Genomic DNA, 19,236 nt, shown 5'->3' on the forward strand with positions numbered 1-19,236 from the left:
GGCTTACTCCTGGCTCTGTACTCAGGCATCACTCTTGATGGATACAGGGGACCCATCTCAGGGGTCAAAATCAGGTTGGCCAGATCCAAAGCAAGCATCTTAACTCTCTGTATTCTCTCTCCTGGCCTCATGATCATAAATTTTTTTGTACCTAGTTCTTTAGTTTAATCCTCCATTTGGTTCTGACACATTCTCTATAGAACCTTTGATTTGAGTTTGGAAGCTGCCACTAAATAAGATATACAACCTCGGGAAAGTCAGGTAACCAATTTGGATCCCAGCATTTTCAGCCATAAAAAGAGAATAACTGCACTTGTTACACAGAGTTCCATCACTCGAACTCACAGGATGTATATGTATTTTTAGTGAGCTGACCCCAATGTTAAATAGCCTGTTGGCAGCAGCAGCACTGTACTGCTGCCACCATCAACATAACAGGTGCTGTCTAAGTGAATTCCCAACTACACATATACCTGCTGTTTACTTACGGGGTTTCCAGCATAACTTTACAGACACTTGTCATGGTGCTGAGGCAGTCTGTGGTATTCTCTATTGGCAGAGTTTTATTCTAAATGGAGACATAAATGAGTATTAGCCCTATAAGCAGCTTTTTTATATAATAATTTTTATTTCGACTAAAGTGGATTACAAATCTTTCACAGTAATACTCTAGGTACATAGTGACATAGAATCAGGGGCATTCCCACCACAAATGTTGTCCTCTTGCCACCCTGTTCTCAGCAAGCATCCCATATCCCCCTCCTTTGTCCCCAGTCTGCTAGTATAAATGGTCCCCTTTGTGTCTAGCTTGTTGTAAATTGGGTATCAATTCTGTTGTCGTTGGCTTTGGATTTGGATCATTTTTTATTTCCACTCAATGTTCATAAGACTGTTTGGTCTTGGTACCCTCCAGTATTTCCCCCTCAATTTGTGAGGCAGATCAAGATGGTTCTAATTATATTGGTTCTGTTTGAAGGAAAAAGAAAAGTAAAAAGGGGAGGAAGGGGAAACGTCAAACCAGCAAAAAATGGGAGGAGTCTTTCTAGAGGCTATAAATATCAGTTTAAGAAAAGAAAGGGAAATGGGAGATGAAGAGAAACGTATCATGTTGTTTGCCTTGACTTACTTCAGAGACAAAGTGCATTGTGGCATTGCTAAGGGTTTTCAACATGGGTGTGGCTTCTGCATAGAAGAGAGACATTCTGTTGGCCATCTCGTTATTGACTTCATTCTCAATGTCTAGCTGATGGAAAAAGGAAAAGACGCTGTTGTTAAAGAAGTAGTCAAAGCCCAAAATTCCCAAACACTGTGCCCTAGAAGCTAAAGTCAATGCTGTTCCTTGTCCACTGTTCAATGTAGGAATCCAAAAAAAGCCATGGAGAAGGGGTCTATAGGCCCAAGAGATTCTGGCACTCACATGCATATTGTTGATACGATTGCGACTTATTGTCCGTCGGTAGTAGCTGAAGTCATTCTGAATAGCTGGGTTCCTCATCTGAAATTCAGAAGAGAGCAAGGAAAATCATCTCTTACTATCAAATTTTGGACAGGTATGAGAAGGCCAGACATTAGAATTTTGTAAATACACCATAACTTCTCTTTGTTACAAGAGACAAAACTACTTCAGGCTAAAAATAAATTTTCAAGGGCCAGAGAGAAAGTTGAAGGGTTAAAGTGCTTTCCTTCCACATAGTGATCTGGGTCAGATATGAGTACCTAAAGAGTCCTTTATCACTGCCAGTAGTGGTCCCTGAGAAGAGTCAGGTCTAAATCCTAACACCAGTGGATATGGCCTTCAAACCAAAACAAAGAAAAAAAATGTCCTCAGAAAATTATTGTTTAAAATTGTGGTGTTTAAATTTAGCCAGTGAGGCGGCTAGATTTCAAGAAAATCCTATTTGTTCTCATGGAGAAAGAAATACTTGAGAAGGTTTTCTCTTACTGCATTTGGAACAAAATGGAACTTTGGTGTAAAAGCACCACTGTCCTTTTCTTCACTTTGATTTATAAGAAACACGACTCTCTCTCCATTCTCTGTTTCTCCAGGGAAAGATCTTCTCCTTCCTTACCTGTCTATTCCACTCCCTCCCAGCATGAAAGAGAAGAATGCATGCACTGCAGGGACTCCATGTGCCTTTAGGAAATTGTCAAAGAAGATGAGGTCTCACCTTCAGCTCATCAAATCGAAGGGTAAAATGCAGAATTTCTGCAAATTCTTTTGCCAGGGCCTGCTCCCGCTCCAGGTGTTGGGTTGGGGTGTAGGGTGGACATGTCAGAGATTCTAATAAACTCTGAAGAGCTTTTTCTGAAAGCCAAAGGGATAGATAAATATTTGAGGTTCATAGAGATCCTTTGAGAAACACAATTTTCATGCTTTGTTAATATTCTCAGTGGTAACCTGCTTGGGTCTTACCATATCTTTGCCCATTGCTATATGAGAGGGTGTGGACATGCCTCCAGGAACCAAGGACCCCCAGAGAAGCTTCTCCGCTCTACCCTCCCCTTTTTTACAGATGTCCCATGGTTCTATTGTCTCTCTGTGATCAACTGCACTATCTCATATTTAATAGTCCAATTATCAATAGCTTTGTTAGATAATTTTAAATGATAAGCATAAATTCATAGTCTAAGATGGCCTGAGAATGTAGATCAGACAATATACTTTTTAGAGACAGACTTCTCATAGTATTCTACTTCTTTTCAGCATCTGTTCTCTGACTAAATCCTCAAGAAGATTGTTCTACAAACACATTGCCTTATTTGACTTTATTATCTTCATTATCTACCTCATTGTTTCTTCATGCCTATTTCTAAATATTTCTTTCAATTTTTTCTACAATTTCAAATAAAAAGTCACTTAACTACTCTCCTCTGTAAAGAGACTTGGCAAACTATGGTCCAAAAGACAAAGGGACTCACTGAAAACATTTTCAAACAAAGTTTTATTGAAACATCGTCAATTTTTATTTTCATTCCTATACATATACAGTGGTTTCTGTGGTACTTAGTGATAGAGTTGACTAAAAAAAAAAAAAAAAAACAGAGATATACAATCTACAAATCTAAAATACTCATTATTTTCAACTTGATAGAAAGATCTCAGTGTCTCCCTTATAGTCCTTAAATATCTTTACATAACCTTTCAAAGAAAATCTCTAGTCTTTTTTTTTTATCTATAGAAATGCATTGTCTGTTGAAACAGTCAATCTACCTTGATTTCTTTAGGCAAGTAATTCTGATATAATTTCCTCTTGTTGACCTGAAATTTAGTTTGTTAAGATTTCAGCTTATAGAGATGGTCTAAAGCAGTATTTCTCAACTGGGGATTATCTGTCAGTGGGCCTTCAAGATATTTCAAAGGGCTATAGACAAAAATCTCTGAAATTGAGTATCATAGCCCAAGACAAGAAGGCCAAACATTATGATGGGGAGGGCACAGAAAGAAAATAAAGTTGGAATGAGCCATGGTCAGAAAATGATTAAGAAACATTTGTTTAGACAAATCATTTAAAAATCGAAGAAAGAAGTCAACTCCTCATAAATCTAAAGATTTTCATCAACTCTCTCTCCTTGAAAATTTGTGTTCAATTTATTTAACTACTCTCTGGGGTTTTAGCTTTAAGTTCAAACAACATCATTGTTATTATATATACCTGAAATACTTCAGTTTCTTTAATTTCCTCTTAAATTATGGCAATAATTTAAGGCAAAGAGAAGTTGAATGTAATTCTCCTTTTTGACCTTTCTAATTCTAGATTAATCAATGAAGTCACAGAAATAGTTTTGATGATTGCATGAAATAGTGATATTAAGCACAATGTCAACTAGAAGGCATTTTATTCTTCTACAAAATCAACATGTATCTTTGTAGTATTTTTTTTTTACTTTAAGAGCATAGGGGTCAGGATAATAGCTCATGGAAGTTGAATATATGCTTTGTATGCACACAGCTCTGCATTCAGTCCCTGATACCACATATACCACCCACACTTAGTGACAAGCATGTCCAGGAGAGCCTCCATAAGAATCACTGGAAGATCCAAATATTAAAAAAAAAATGTTTGAATGTAATTTTTTACTTATAAGTTGTTGTATTAAATTTATCACATGCCTTCAGTTAACCAAGTTCATTTTTTTGTTTGTTTGTTTATTTTTTGGGTCACACCCGGCAACGCTCAGGGGTTAAGCCTGGCTCTATGCTCAGAAATAGCTCCTGGAAGGCATGGGAGACCACATGGGATGCCAGGATTCAACCACTGTCCTGCTGCATGCAAGGCAAATGCCCTACTTCCAGGATATCTCTCCAGCCCACCTATTTTGATTTAACAAGTAATCTGCATCTTCTAACTTCTTAGTAACTCAAGTTTGGGATCATTGGCTAAGTGTTGAACTTAGCTGAGAACAAGACCAAAGGAACTACATCAATAGAGATGTCCCAAATATGCCCACAAATAAGAGAAATTAAACTTAATGTGTATTGAAACTATAAGTGTTTTGCCCATGAACAATCTCTGAGCAGTATTAGATTAATTCGCACATTTATTTATTTATTTATTTCGGTTTTTTGGGTCACACCCGGCAGTGCTCAAGGGTTACTCCTGGCTCCAAGCTCAGAAATCACTCCTGGCAGGCACGGGGGTCCATGTGAAATGCCGGGATTCGAACCACTGTCCTTCTGCTTGCAAGGCAAACGCCTTACCTCCATGCTATCTCTCCAGCCCCTAATTCTCACATTTTTAAGGCACAAATCTTTTTCTGTTATTTTTCCAAACCTTGTAAGAAAACTTCATCTGTGAGAAATAAATGTTAACACATACTCACCTAGTCTTATGGAAAACTCATAAAATCTCTTTAGCCTCACAACTAGAGGACACACAGCATTCCAAGCTTTTTCTTGAAGCTGAATGTCATTAGGATTTTGAATGGCCTAGAGAAACATGATAGAATTATCTGTTAAAAAGAAACTATCATCATCATCAACTAAAAATGACTTAAGATTGAGAAGGGGTTTTAGTTAGAAAAACATTTCTGTTGTACTTTGCTAATATGTATTGCTTAAATTGACATGAGTTTTCTGAACTGGCCTCCAAGATATTCAGTCGGAATGGATGTTTTAGTACTTAAACATAATGTGAATGACTCTCCAATTAGATTCCATGTAATCTTGTTTCTTTTATCTTAAATGAAAAAAAAAAACACACTATAGATGTACAACTAATTGGAAGTAATTCAATCTGTCTCCATTGTCATTGGATTCTTCTACTGTAGAGCTAATGCCCATTAAAAAATATTGACTGTAAATGTTTGCCATTTTCTGTAACAATCTTGTAAGTCTACGATGATACCTAAATTGCCTAAATTAAATGGTGACCTCTAAGTAGAAATATAACCCCAAAATTGCTTGTTGCCTTCATAGAAATGCTGTTGGGAGATTATAATGTTATTTTGGATTTTTTTTTCCAGAAGAAATGTGGATTGTGGTCTTGGCTATTGTATATGTGTTGTATATAAGTTGTATATGCATATGTGCCTCTGTGTATATCTGTCTGTATGATTGTATATGTGTACTAAAATTTTTACAAAACTCATTATTTCAAGTAAAAAAAGTATTTTTTCCTTTCAGGCACTGTAAAGTCTCAAGATACAGACTGATGATAATCTGCTTTGCTTTGGTAATTGTTCTGTTTTTCATGCATTTATTATTTTTTAATAACAACTCATAAGTCATTTCAAGGCGACAAACGTGCAGGTTACTTAAAGGGAGAATTTGTGGCTTTTATTTTTTTTTGTGATTCTGGTGGAACCTGCCAAAATTATTACAAAATATTGGGGCATTTATGTAAATCCAGACATAATGTAAATCCAGGCTTATATTGCAAGTGCGTCCATAGACTTTCTATGTATGTATACTTAGATTAGTATACTGAAATTTTTCCACTAAATGTAATTCTTGTAGTATAATAGGTATTTCTGAAAATAAAATGTCTAACATGTTACATGATCTACACCACTCCATGTTCAGATTAATGTGCTAGAATCAAAGAGGCCATTCAGAAATATTTAAGGACCCATTACCTTCCTTGTTTTCCTAGTATAATAGGAAATACTAAAGCTATTACTTAATCTTGTGTGTGTGTGGGTTCAGTGCTCCTCTAGGGGTGCTGTCAGCTTAGTATTATTATTGGCATACCTCTCGGATCTCTGGCCCTGCACCCTTATAAGCCTGTAGGTCTGTGAGGATACTCTCAGAATCCTGGAGAACAGCACTGATCTGGTTCCATATTTCTCTCTCTCCTTCTGTGGGTTGAGCATCTGAGCAGAGAGAGGGGGGAAAAGAAAAGATATAGAGGACTTTTGTCTATAGGCATCTTGGGAAGAAGGTTAGTTCAATAGTTCTATATGCTAGATAATCATATTTTATCCTAAAATTTTGGTATTGAATCTTAAAAAGAATAAGTTCTGAGGAAAAAATATCTTGTGTCCATTATTATTCAATTCAAAATGGTCATGGATCTCTCTGCACAGATTAAATTACTGGAGTCATTGATAATTGTTTCTTTATATAGGACACATTTTTTGGCTTTGCATGTATACTATATACCTATTGTTGCATTGAATTATAAAAAGTACTCATTTTTGAATCAATTAAATAGATGTTACTAAATAGTTTGGTTTTGATTTCAAGATGTGAATGTAAGTAGAAATGAGTAAACAGTAACCTCATAGTTCCTTATAAAAATAATTTTAGAATATTGGACAGTATTTCAGAAATGTTAGAGCCAAGACAAGGTGTATATTTCTGAATCAAAACATGGGAAAGTATTTCGACCTTTACTTGTCATGAACTCAAAAAAGTACAGCCTTCATTTGTTAAGATACCTGTGCGGTTGTGTCCAATACCCAACAATACTCCTGTGGACAAAAAAACTTATCAACTACCGGAATGAATTCATGTGGGTATTTGGAGAGACTATAAGGATGGGTTGGGAAGAGGGGAATAAATATAAGGGGAAACTGTGGGAGAATAAAATATAATTGAAAGTTGGAGAAATTAAGGTTGAAGGAGAGAGAACTGATATGTTAAAATGAAGAATAAAACCTAGGAAGTACATAATGCAAAAGAAACTGGTTATTCCTTTATCTTTTACCATTTTCCACCATTTGCACTGAGTTAGCTTCCTCACTTACAAGGTTTCTCACAATATTCAGCACTTTCTATTTTATTTTCTCCTCTTTCTCTCTCTCTCTCAAATTGCTTTTAAAAGTGGTATCTGTCTTAAACAGAAACTTAGAAAACCATAAGCTAGGAAGTCTGTAACTTAAGAAAGCATTTCAGAGAATAAGATTTCAGGATAATGCTGGTGATTTCTAAAAACAAAGTCTTGGAGGTGGGGAACCAGAACAAAAGTACAGATCATTTAGTCTAGAATAAACAAATAAAAACTCAAATAGTAATTCAAATCCTTTTTGAAAAAAGTCTCAAAAAAACTAAACATTTCTGGAGGAATATTTATTGGGAGAGAAAGAAAAGTCAGGGGATGTCTCTGATGCAGAGAGAGGATAAGTGATTGCATGCAATTATGAAGCTGTGCTTGGAGAAGAGAAACATCTAATCCTAACTGCCACAGGCTTCACCTTTCCAAGTCATCACTTGCAAAGTTTTAGTCAAAAAGGTGTTACGCTAAGTGGCCTAGAAGAGTATGCCTGGCAAAACATAAACAAAATCCCCATTCTTTTGATGATGACTTAAAACACAAAAGAAAAAAATAACAAGTAACTTTTTTTAAAACTTAGGGTTTCAGGGCTAGAACAATACAGGATCAAGGTCTTACATAGGCCCTACCAAGATTTAAGCTTTGGAACCATATATGGTCCCTCAAGTCCTTCCAGAAGTGATCCCTGAGCACAGAATCTTAAGTAACTCATAATCACAATTGGGATTTTCTCTCACAACAACAATATCAACAAACAACTGGATGTCTTTCTTAAATTCTTCAAAAACAAGCCCATTTCTATTAGAATGCCTTCATAATGGCAACAATGGACTATAGATAGCTTCTTTCTCCATCCCGAGGGTTCTTGTCTCTTAATTTTGTTTATTTGTTTGATAAATTTGGATGCTAAACTGCTTGGGATATCCCAAAAAGTTCTCAAGGAACCCTGCAGAGCCAATCCCAGCAATATTACACTAAGTGGACCAGAAGTTCAATATCAGGGCCTAAAGGGCCTATGCTTCTCAGGGACCTGCACTGTTTGGCACCAACTCAGCATCGCTGTGGGGTAAAATGAGGACTGCTAGGGTATACTGGGAGCTATTGGGGAGAGGCAGTGCATGTTCTGGGGGTGGAACAAGGGTTGACACATGCCCCATACCATCTTCCCAATCCTGTGAAGTGACATTTCTAATAAAATTGACACTGACAGTTATGTGAACACTAGAGGCTGGATGAGTATCATGGTGGGTCACTTCTTTCCCAGATGTGTCAGAGTTGGGGCGGGGGGGGGGGCAATGGTTAATGATGCCCAACAAACAGCAGAACTAGTGGCAGACAGCCAGAGGGACAGTGAAATAGGACCTCGCTGCAACTCCTTCTCTGGGACAGTTTCTTTTGGCCACTATCCTAGTGTCCTATGAGTGTGTTTAACAGGGGTGGAGTGGGAGAAAGCCGATCCATCACACCCAGCATTCTAATTCTTTCATCCAGACTCCAGAAATATAGTTTCTTCCAAAACTTATTGGTCTTCTTGGATACTTTATGTTTTTCCACCTTTCCTTGTCATGGGGCTGAAATCACTTTATTGCCAGCGATTGATGAGGCCATTGATGCCACAGCAGGGTCCCTGTCTTCTGGACCAGGCTGCCATAAGATTTTTAGTAACCTTTAATCTCAAGTGACATAAGTTTCCCAGTTGGAGGATGCTGACTGGGAGAAACACTAATCTGCTTTTTCTTCTCAAATGAGAAAAAGACTGTTAGCCAAAGTGACATCTGGCATTGGTTCATATGTCATGTATCCCTTAGGTCCGTGATTCATTTGGCTTTGAGCTCTCAAGTAAACAATCAGAAAGTTCAGATTAGTTAATGAACATGTGGTCCATTAGATTGTAGGACTATGACCTTATTTCATTTAACTTTGTATCTCCAGGATTTAGCACAGTTATGGACACATAACAGATACAAAATATAAACCTTGACTAGAAGACTTGAATGATTTAAATACACTTAACATACCATGTTTTGCAATTCCTTTCCTATTAGTCTTTGAATTCTGAAATGCATGGTAATAGGGTCTATATTCTTGTCCTCAGCTTCTCCATATGCCATTCTCATTATAGCCTTTCCACAACCATATTCAATAAATAAATAAATAAATAAATAAAGAAGGATAGTGAGTTGGAAACAAAGAATGTAGGTGTGGGGAAAGAATCAAAAACCACAAATGTCCTATTACTTCTAGATCTTGCCTGTCTCTCCCCCCACAAATGGATTTATACTAGAGCTGAGAGATGGCTCTGGAGTCAGAGCTTCATGCCTTTCAATGTCTGAGTCCCATCCCTGGAAATGCGAGGATCCCCTTGCTCCACTGGGTATAACCTGGAAGGCTCTGAGCACTACTCTGGTACCTTCCAGTACAGTTGGATCCAAGTAACATAATATTCCTGGACCTTAGCATTACACAGTCTGACTCAATTGTCTGAGAATCACTGGAGTTTTTCTGGGTCCTTGAACATTGCTTGGGAGGTCCCCACCTTGGTTTAAACTATTATATCTCTCACCGTTGTTATCTACCTAGATCACATATCTTTCTATATTATTTAGATATCTGAATCTATATCTTACATACAACCCAGTTGGTTAGTCACATCTGCAGCTAAAATTTTTTTTTTAATTTTGGGCCACACCTGGTGATGCTCAGGGGTTACTCCTGGCTTGGGGGACCATATGGGATGTTGGGGGATCAAACAGCAGTCTGTCCTAGGTTAGCCATATGCAAGGCAAAAGCCCTACTGCTGAGCCACCACTCTGGCCCTATATGTTTTGTTTTTATTTTTTTTAGGGGGTTACATGTGGCTGTGTTCAGAGCTTACTCCTAGTCCTATATGATTTGTTTTTATTTTTTTAGGGGGTTACATGTGGCTGTGTTCAGGGCTTACTCCTAGCTCAGACATCACACCCAGATCATCTGTGAGCAAGGCAAGCCCCTTACCTACTGCACTATCTTTATGGCCTTAACAATCTTGTTTTGAAATCTGCCTTTTTCAACTACATGCCCTTAATATTTCCTCAGTGAAGTTAACATACTAAGAAATGTCTTGAGTGAAAAACAGCACTCAAATTTTCTCCCTCAACTTGAAGCTGTGTTGATTTTGCTTTCTGAAATGTCCTTGAGAAGTTTTGGGTATTTGGGTATTTTAATTCTGCATATTCAGATGAGGTTGGCAAATACGTTTTAGAAATGTATTCTGCCTTTCGATGTCCAGAAAAGACATTTTAAAAGAGACTTTGAAGAATCTGTGATTGAAAGTTTACTGCATTTAGCCTATCAGCAAACTCCCCCAGCAGTTGCTGAGTGAACAGTAAGTCTAAACGATGAAATTTTTCTATTTTTATGCAAGTCAAAGGTAGACGCACATGCACAGATATATACCTATCTATCCACTAATAATATTCCAGATGAGAATAGCTCCTTATTTCCAGTTACAAACAGTAAATATGTTCATGGTGTTTCTTTTAAGAATTACATTTTAAGCTAATCATAACCAACCATTTCACTGAAATCGAGGAGATCAGTGCCATCAAAAGGTGTTGCTCCTGTCTAATAACGAAGCTTGCTAAAAATTTCTGTGATTTACACAGGCCATTTTGGAAGCCAATACCTCCAAGAGCCTCGGAAAAGTCTATCTAGGCCATTCTCTGGGAAATGATTGAAATCCCCATTCTAGACTTGCTGTTGTGAAAAGTCTAAAAATGGATCATATGTGTACCCTGACCTTGAATGCAAATAGTCCCTCTTCAGAGCGTGCTGAATTTTGAGCGAATTTTGCTTAAAATTTGTAGCAGAAAATCCCTCTTATTGATGAAAAGAATTAACTATATTCACTTTGTTTAAGAGAACCTATTTCCCTTCCTTTGGTTCAATTCACTCGTGATGGTGGATATTAGCTGTCAGCATTTTCATGTCACCAGAGGCAGGTGAAGAGTTCAGTGGAGAGGACAATGATCTTTACTGAAAGCAGAATTTTTGTCATTCCAGCGTGGAATGCAGAGGAAAATGGCTATGTGCTTTGTTTGTCAGGAAAGAATATCTTGAGTAACATACCCCAGGGAGGAGAGCAGGGCTTAAACCAGAGCAAGGCTGTCAAATCAAAGTGTTCTTATCTTTGTAAATCAACTCAGGACTCACTCTGTCTTCACCAGCAGCAGAAACACACATACCTTCTCCTAACAACCTGTTTAGGATTCAATGGAGCATCTGACAGAGATTCAGACAAATTAACCAAACATAATGTGAGCAGAAGATACCATTTTTTTGGATATGTCTTTGGCTTTGAAGGCAGCCCTGGCATTTCATCAATAGGATATATTGCTCTCTCCTCGGCACCCCACTCACTGTTGTATACACACAGAAGAAAGGTACAACAAATAGAATTTGCCAAAGCCATAAATTAAATATATGGCTCTTCTTCCCCACCCACTTCCTTACTCCTCCACCTCTCTACCCTTCAGGATAAACTAGGAGACATAAATAATTATCTATTATTAACATGGAGGATGTAAAATAGCAGTGATTTATAGCAGGATGCTAACTGCTTACAGAAACCACATAAAATTGCAAAGGTTCTTTGGAAAATATAAGTGACTGGGGTGACATATTTATTTTTGTATAAGAAGACAGGTCAGCCCACTCCACAGCACATTGCCCTTTCCAAGGGAACAGTCGTATGGAGGACTCCAAGGAGGAGGAGGGTTAGTCTATTTCCGTTATAAGCAGTGGGATCCCTGGAATGTCCTGAGGAAGGGAGGCTCTGAAGAATGGAATTTTTAGAAACCTACATCCAAGTTTTGCACTCACTGAATGTTAGAGATGGAGGAAAACCATAGAAAATGATTCCCCCTAAAAAATATTCTATAAGACTGTTCAGAGTGGATTTATTCAAAAAAGACCAGAACTGGAAATAGTCCAGGTATTCATTCAAAGGAAAAGAAATATTGTTAAACAGTAAAATAATACTCAACAAAGAGGGAACTACATATAATAAAAAGAATAAACCTCAAAATAATATAAAATTGCTACGTGATACCATTTGTATAAAGTAAAATAATACCGATTAGTTAAATTAATCTTTTGAGATCTCAAATCAGATTTGATCAATCGTTTCTATGGGGTTATAGAGAGATAGTTGACAGGAAAGGGGTGTATTGGAACTGTCTGGAGTGATGTAAAACCTGAGTCTTGACAGAAAGTGGCATTTGTCAAAACAAAGATGAAGATGTGCACTTAGATCTGCATATTCTGGTGCCTGTAAATTACACATCGATTTAAAAAATATTAAAAGTAGAGGAATCAGACAAAGAAGAGAAGTTGTCAAGCCCAAAGAGATGGAATGATGTCAGAATTAAATAAAATCAGGAAACTGGATTTTACAAAGAAATCTTTTATAGGTGATTTAATTCATTTATAATATAACTCACCATTTAAGTGCACAATTCAGCAATTTTAATGTCTTATAATTGCTGTGCAACCATACTACAATAACTTTTGGAATCAATTTTTCCTCAAAAAATGTTGCATCCCATTTTTCCATATAATCTTTCTCTAGGCCAGGAGAACACTAACCAACTGTCTATCTCTATATGCTTGATATAGGAACTTCCTGTAAATTGAAAAATGGAATATATGGACTTTCATAACAGCCTTTAGGCTTAGGATAATGACATTAAGGTACATATGTACTAGTCCTTAATTTCTTTTTCTTTTTTCTTTTTCCAATATTGTACTGTGGTTTGGATATACCACATTTTATTGCCCTTTCATGAGTTGATGGAAATTTAGGGTTCTTTCTTTCTACTTTTTGGCTATCACAAACATTCATGTAATTTTCTATTGAAATACATGTTAAAAAACTTCTCTAAAATATGTTCCTAAGAGAGGAATTACTGAATTATATGACTTTTCTTAACCTTTAAAGAATTGCTGGACTGTATTCCAAAGCATCTGCATAATTTTATATTATATAATATAAACACATATGTATTGATTTTTGTGTGTATGCATGTGTTGTGCTGATCCTGCAAACAGTTCTCAGAAGGGACTGAAAGTCACTCCTGGTGATTCTTGGTCTTTGAGACAAGGGTTTCAACATAAGGGTTAAATAATGTTGCTCACTATATAGTGCCAGGAATCACCTGAGCCAATCATAGTGCTGGTACCAGGGATGTGGCACCAGAGATGCTCTTGGATCATAATCAAAATGGGGTCTGCTATATGCTAGGCATGTGCCTAACTCCTGCATCATCTCCTCAGTCTTACCATTTTATATTTCTACCAGCAGTTCATGAGGGTTTACTTTCCCACACTCTCATAAACATTTTTTTTTATCATCTCTCTCTTCTTATTTGGGTGAGGACACAGTCAACTGCTCTCAGAGTTTACTTTGGGCAATTTGCTCAGGGAACACTCAGGGTGTTTGGGCAATTTGCTCAGGGTGGTACCATATATGATGACAGAGATTGATGGAACCAGGGTCAGTTCTGTGTAAGCCAAGTGCTTTAATCCTTGTACTATCTCTCTAGTCTCCCCATTTTATGTTTCCACTTCATTGTAGAAATATTCTACATTATTCTAAAGGTTAATGATGATTACATATGCTTGATCATTTGTTTACCATTTTTTAAGAAGTATCTACTCATGCAAAATAAATCTTTGAATATATTTTGCTCTTGGCTAACATAGTTACTCTTAATCAATTATTTCATTTTATTTGACTTTTATTCCTTTTCATTCTACGCTAACATAGGCATCTGGCGAAGGCCTAGGTACATGTGTCACTCTAGAGACCCAACTCTTATTTACAGCTATCTCTGTATTGTCAGGTGGGTAGAAAAAAATAGAGAAACAATAACTAGAAGTGTCACTTTATAAGCAGCACTCAGTTCTGGATATTGGCATTCTGTTTGGTTTGCTCCCTAGTCTGTAGTTAGGTTGGGCTGATACCTCACTAAGATGGTGCCTCACACATCGTTTCCAAATTTGCCTAATATCACAAATAATTGGGAGTACAGAGGAAAAAGAAGATTTTGTAGACTAGGCCACTGAAAAAAGAATGCTGAGTAAGATTCAGGCACTATATAAAAAAGATAATTTGTTGGTTGTAATGATACTTTTAGTTTGGGTATCTCTGGAACTACTTCATTGGAAGACTTGCTGACCATTGCCCATTTTGGTGGCATAATAAGTGGAGTTGACTGAACAATCATCTAAAGTTTCAGGCATCTTTCAAATCACTATTCATAAAAATAAATGCTCATAAATCACAGGGTTGTATTATGTTTCCCCATGTCTTCTATCCTTTAAAGAGAAAATGGAGTTATAATAAGGAGGCAAGGAAAAAGAAAACAAAATAAGTAGTATGAAAAAATAATACAGAAATGTGAGCATAAAATGTTAAACTTACTGCAAAGGTCAGATAATAGCTTATGTCCAATCTGCACAGTTGGGAAATCTAAGGACAGATGTGTTTAATTTTGTATTTGACCCAGCTTAATTATATCTATTTGACCCAGTTCAATTATATTCTATCACCAACTTCAAAAAGAATATTCAACATTCAAAGTCAAGGTGCCAAATTCCATTTAATCTGTTACTACATGCCCTTCAGCCTTCCATCTTCCCTCCACTGCTTTCTTTTTAACCCTTGGCAATCCAGTCACCTTACTTAGAACAGAACATCTCATATGGTTTTCCAAGTTGTGGGGCAGTTCATTACCTAATTTGTTATTTAAAAGAAAGTATAGCAGGTAGGGCATTTGTCTTGCATGTGGTTACAAAGGTTTTGATCTCGAGTCCCATAGATGGTCCTCCAAAACCACCGGAGTGAAGCTTGAGCACTGATAAGTATGATTCCTGTGTACAGAGCCAGGAGCAGGCCCTGAGCACCTCTGAGTGTGGCCCCAAACAAACACAGCAATCTCAGCAAAATGAATGTGAAGAGTTCATAAAAAACAAACAAACAAAAAAAAACATGCATGGAATCTGCCATGGTATTGACCTGGAGGTGAGAGAGGCATAATATCTTTATGGTTTCTTATTCTTGTTTTGGACTTTGTAGGAGTAGTATGAAACAGTTTTCAATGTATGAGACTGGAAGTACAAAAGACCGATTAAAAATGCAAGGAGTAAAAACAGTAGCAAGGTATTAGTGATTTAATTTTGTAAAAATATTTAAAGTTACTAATAAATATTCATTTTAACATCAACAACAACAATATGTCTAGCATAAAGTAGCAAGTAACAAAACTTGCACCAGTAATAAAGCCCATTCCATTTAAAGTATCAAATCAAACTGGATTTGAGGTGCTATCTTGATTCCTTGCCAAACTCGGGCAAATCTAATCAATCTGATCAAACCCAGGCAATCTCACTTAAACTCAGTCAAACCTAGACAAGCACAAGCTAATTTAACCAACCACAAAACTTAAGCAAACTTAAACAAATACAACCAACTATAACCATACTCAGCCAAGCATAACCAAACACAACACAAAAACAACTGAATGATAAGAACAATAAACCAAGGGTAGGGTATCTTTAGTTGAACAAAATCAAGATTAATTCCTCCCCCTGGACATATGATCTTTGAAAATGCTCTTAACATACTTATGTTGGGGGCAGGAACAATAGTACAGCAGGGTCTCTAGCATCCTATCTAGTTCCCACAAATTGTGTTAGGAGTGATTCTTGACTGCAGAGCCAATAATAAGCCCTTTTAAAGTCAGATGCAACCCAAAAATGAACAAACAAAATTAGCTGTTTTAGAAAGACCAAAGACACTGAAAAGATATATAAAAGGAGCTTTTATGTTTTTGACTTACTGCACCTTAGTAGAGTATTTATCTAGAAAAATCTATGCTAGAAACTATATATAAGTTTCATCTATTATGTTTAATATAGATAAAATACTTGAACTGTTGAAGTCTAAAGCATATCAATTTTGCAACTCATGATGAATCCTGAAGGAAAGACATTTACTATCTATCTATCTATCTATCTATCTATCTATCTATCTATCTATCTATCTATCTATCTATCTATCTATCTATCTATCTATCTATCTATCATGGAATCACTATTTGAGAAAAGGAAACACAGCAGTGAAATGGGGACAGCATTTCTGTTTGAATAAACATGAAAATGCCATGTTTGCAAACATATTCAGTCAACAATGTAAAAATATTTTTTAAACATCTGGTCTTTTTTCATAATTTATAATTAATTGTATCTGAGAAAAGATTTCAGAATTTTGGAGGGTGTCATTCCTGGCAGTACTCAATGTTTACTCCTGGCTATTCTCTTAGGGGTCACTTCTGGTGAGCTCAGGGAATCATATTAGGTGCCAGGGATCAAACTCAGGTTGGCCACATACAATGCAAGCACCCAACCTACTATACTATTACTATAGCTCCATGATTTAAAATTCTCTGATGAAAAAACACAGTCTTTTCAATTAAAAAAGTATTCTCAAAGTCCTAAAATAGTTTTCTATAGTTCTTATATGAAGAACAGATAGAAATGACTCCAAACACATCATATATAAGTCTTATATCTTGTATTTATCACTCTTATTTGACCTCTCATGATATTCGTTCTATATTAATTTGTGTGAATTACTCTGTGTACTATTTGTCTTTGGAAAATGGCACAGTATTTATTTTTAATTAGGAAAGATAGATGATGCTAATTTATGCTAGGTCTACACAAGTGATCATTACACATTAAAGAAAATCATGGAACTATTTAAAAGTATGTTTTGGTTTTTTAATAGAAGAAAAAGGATCCCTGAAGATACAGACAGAAAGTCGCATACGTATTTAGCTTAAGTACCATATAAGATCTTTATATCAATTTCCCTATTGACAAGCTATTGAAAAAAAAAGAGTGAAAGGCTTTGATCATTATCTTTTAATATTTGGAACTTACTTTCAAAATCCAGGAAAAAATGTGGATAGTTTTCAATTTCCCTGGTAAGGACTTTGAGCAAGTTTCCCATCCCAGCAAACCTAGGAGAGGTAACACAAAACCAAAAACCATTAGTAGTGTTAAAAACAGACATTTGAAGATGCTCAATCAGTTCAAGTTGAGTAATACACTATCTATAACACCTTGAAGCTCTGCCTGAAGACCAGTCAGAGAACATCTTTCTCTGAAGGGATAACTACTTAGCAATGTATCAAAGGCAGAAAAGCATATTGAAGGAGCCTGGTCTTGAAAACTTGGGGCCGGCTCACCTAAAATATACAGTATGATGATAAGAAGAGTATCACAAGCTGTTTCTGGAGAATACACTAATGTCCTTTATCTCATTCACCATATAGAAACAAAGATTCTACACCGGTGTTCCTTTCCTCCACTTGAATGCATACAATTGCTATTTCCATTTTGTTTTATTTAATTTTCATTGATGTGATATATTATGCTAACAGAAAAAGCACAGAAGTGAGGGCATTATTAAAAATACATGAAATGTCTATCTAAAAGGGTAAGTTTTACAATTTCTGTGGAAAGGGACTTAGAAACACAAATTTACAGTTCAGGGATCCTTATTAGATTAGGAGATCCCTAGAAAAGTGAACTTTTCCCAGAGATATAACTCCAAGGCAAATTAGAGTTTGGCACTTGAGTAAGATTGAGTTAGTCATAAAGTACCAAAAAAAGTAGAAATCTCCCCAAAATTTTCCCCATTATTTCCTTATAACATGTTATAATGTAAAGACATTTGCAAAGGTGAACAAGTCTACAGAGAAACACACATTGGTTACACATCTGTAGTTTTAAAGTAGAGAGAGGAAATAGATTTATTATTTAAATAAAGGCATTTCTACTGCTGTCAGCTCTCTGTTAAATTGTTCTCATCAGGAGACTACTCACCTATTCATTTACCAAACTGGTATTTATGAAGCTGCAATTCCATGCAAGTTTTGGAAGACACTATGAGTAATAAGACTGATACCTCAACATGTGGAAACTCAATTTGAAGAATCACTGGGAGCAGTAAATGGAAACTGCAAGGTTGCAATTTTTCTTTCCACATGGTTTATTACAGTGTTTGCACAGGGGATTGTTTTTTAAAAATATGTCAACAGAGAAAGATGTGATGTGAAAAGAATGCAGTTAAAGGATGATCTTGAGGGCTGAAGAGATAGTACAGTAAGGGAGGGCACTTGTCTTGCATGCAGCCAGTTAGGTTCAATACCCAGAACTGCATATTGTTGACTCTGCTTTGCTAAGAGTGGTCTTTGAGTGTAAAACCTGGAGCTAAACTTGAGCACAGTTGCAAACAACCAAAAAGATTGAATGCAGTGAAGGTGAATTAGACAGTTCTCTTGTGAGCAGAATGTGGTGTGGTCTAGTTTTCATAATCATTTCCTGAAAACACACACACACACACACACACACACACACACACACACACACACACACACACACACACAGTCATTATCTACAGTAATGCCCAGCAATGTAAAGCTTAAAAAGGAACTTCTCGGAAGACTCGATTTCTATCCTATTTAACTCTAGAATCCAAGGTAAACACAACTGATACCCATTTTCTTATTTGCATCATAATTTTTTTGAAATTTATTTATTGCAACTGAATGGCAGTTTTACTGATAAAAATATAAAATGCTTACTTAGCAGAGTACTATTTGGGGAGTGCATTCAAGGACTATCATATGTAATCACTATGATGATGTTAATAATTATCTTGGTTGTGATTGTCAAAACCGTTTTTAAATAGAATTTCTAGATAGGTTTTCTACAACATCAGAAAAGAGAACTGTGAGACCAGTGAGAAAATACCCATCTTCATTTGATGTCCTGAATTGTATCTCCCACCATTTGAGTTGTCAGAATATGGAATGCTCTGCCTTATGAAATAGTGGAGTTCCTGGTGTTTCAATAGCAACATGCTAAACATGTTCTTTTAAATGCTTTTAAAATAAACTCTTTGTGGATAATG

General features: G+C 36.3%; 1 protein-coding gene and 1 long non-coding RNA gene across 2 annotated transcripts in view; one reads left to right on the top strand and one right to left on the bottom strand.

Annotated features, from left to right (window-relative positions):
- The window catches only part of LOC126024448 (uncharacterized), a 601,864-nt gene that overhangs the window by 389,051 nt on the left and 193,577 nt on the right, over nucleotides 1–19,236 (top strand). The gene's annotated exons all lie outside the window — the stretch shown is intronic.
- The window catches only part of CYRIA (CYFIP related Rac1 interactor A), a 58,432-nt gene that overhangs the window by 12,097 nt on the left and 27,099 nt on the right, over nucleotides 1–19,236 (bottom strand). Inside the window, exons 2-8 of the mRNA XM_049784863.1 lie at nucleotides 17,199–17,278; nucleotides 6,191–6,312; nucleotides 4,822–4,927; nucleotides 2,169–2,305; nucleotides 1,418–1,495; nucleotides 1,127–1,243; nucleotides 489–568 (exon numbers count right to left, since the gene is read on the bottom strand). Of these exons, the coding sequence (XP_049640820.1) occupies nucleotides 489–568; nucleotides 1,127–1,243; nucleotides 1,418–1,495; nucleotides 2,169–2,305; nucleotides 4,822–4,927; nucleotides 6,191–6,312; nucleotides 17,199–17,268 (710 nt within the window). The 5' untranslated portion in view covers nucleotides 17,269–17,278. The remainder of the gene's footprint in view (nucleotides 1–488; nucleotides 569–1,126; nucleotides 1,244–1,417; nucleotides 1,496–2,168; nucleotides 2,306–4,821; nucleotides 4,928–6,190; nucleotides 6,313–17,198; nucleotides 17,279–19,236) is intronic.

This window comes from Suncus etruscus, chromosome 12, assembly GCF_024139225.1.
Source record: "Suncus etruscus isolate mSunEtr1 chromosome 12, mSunEtr1.pri.cur, whole genome shotgun sequence".
Lineage (NCBI taxonomy): Eukaryota > Metazoa > Chordata > Mammalia > Eulipotyphla > Soricidae > Suncus > Suncus etruscus.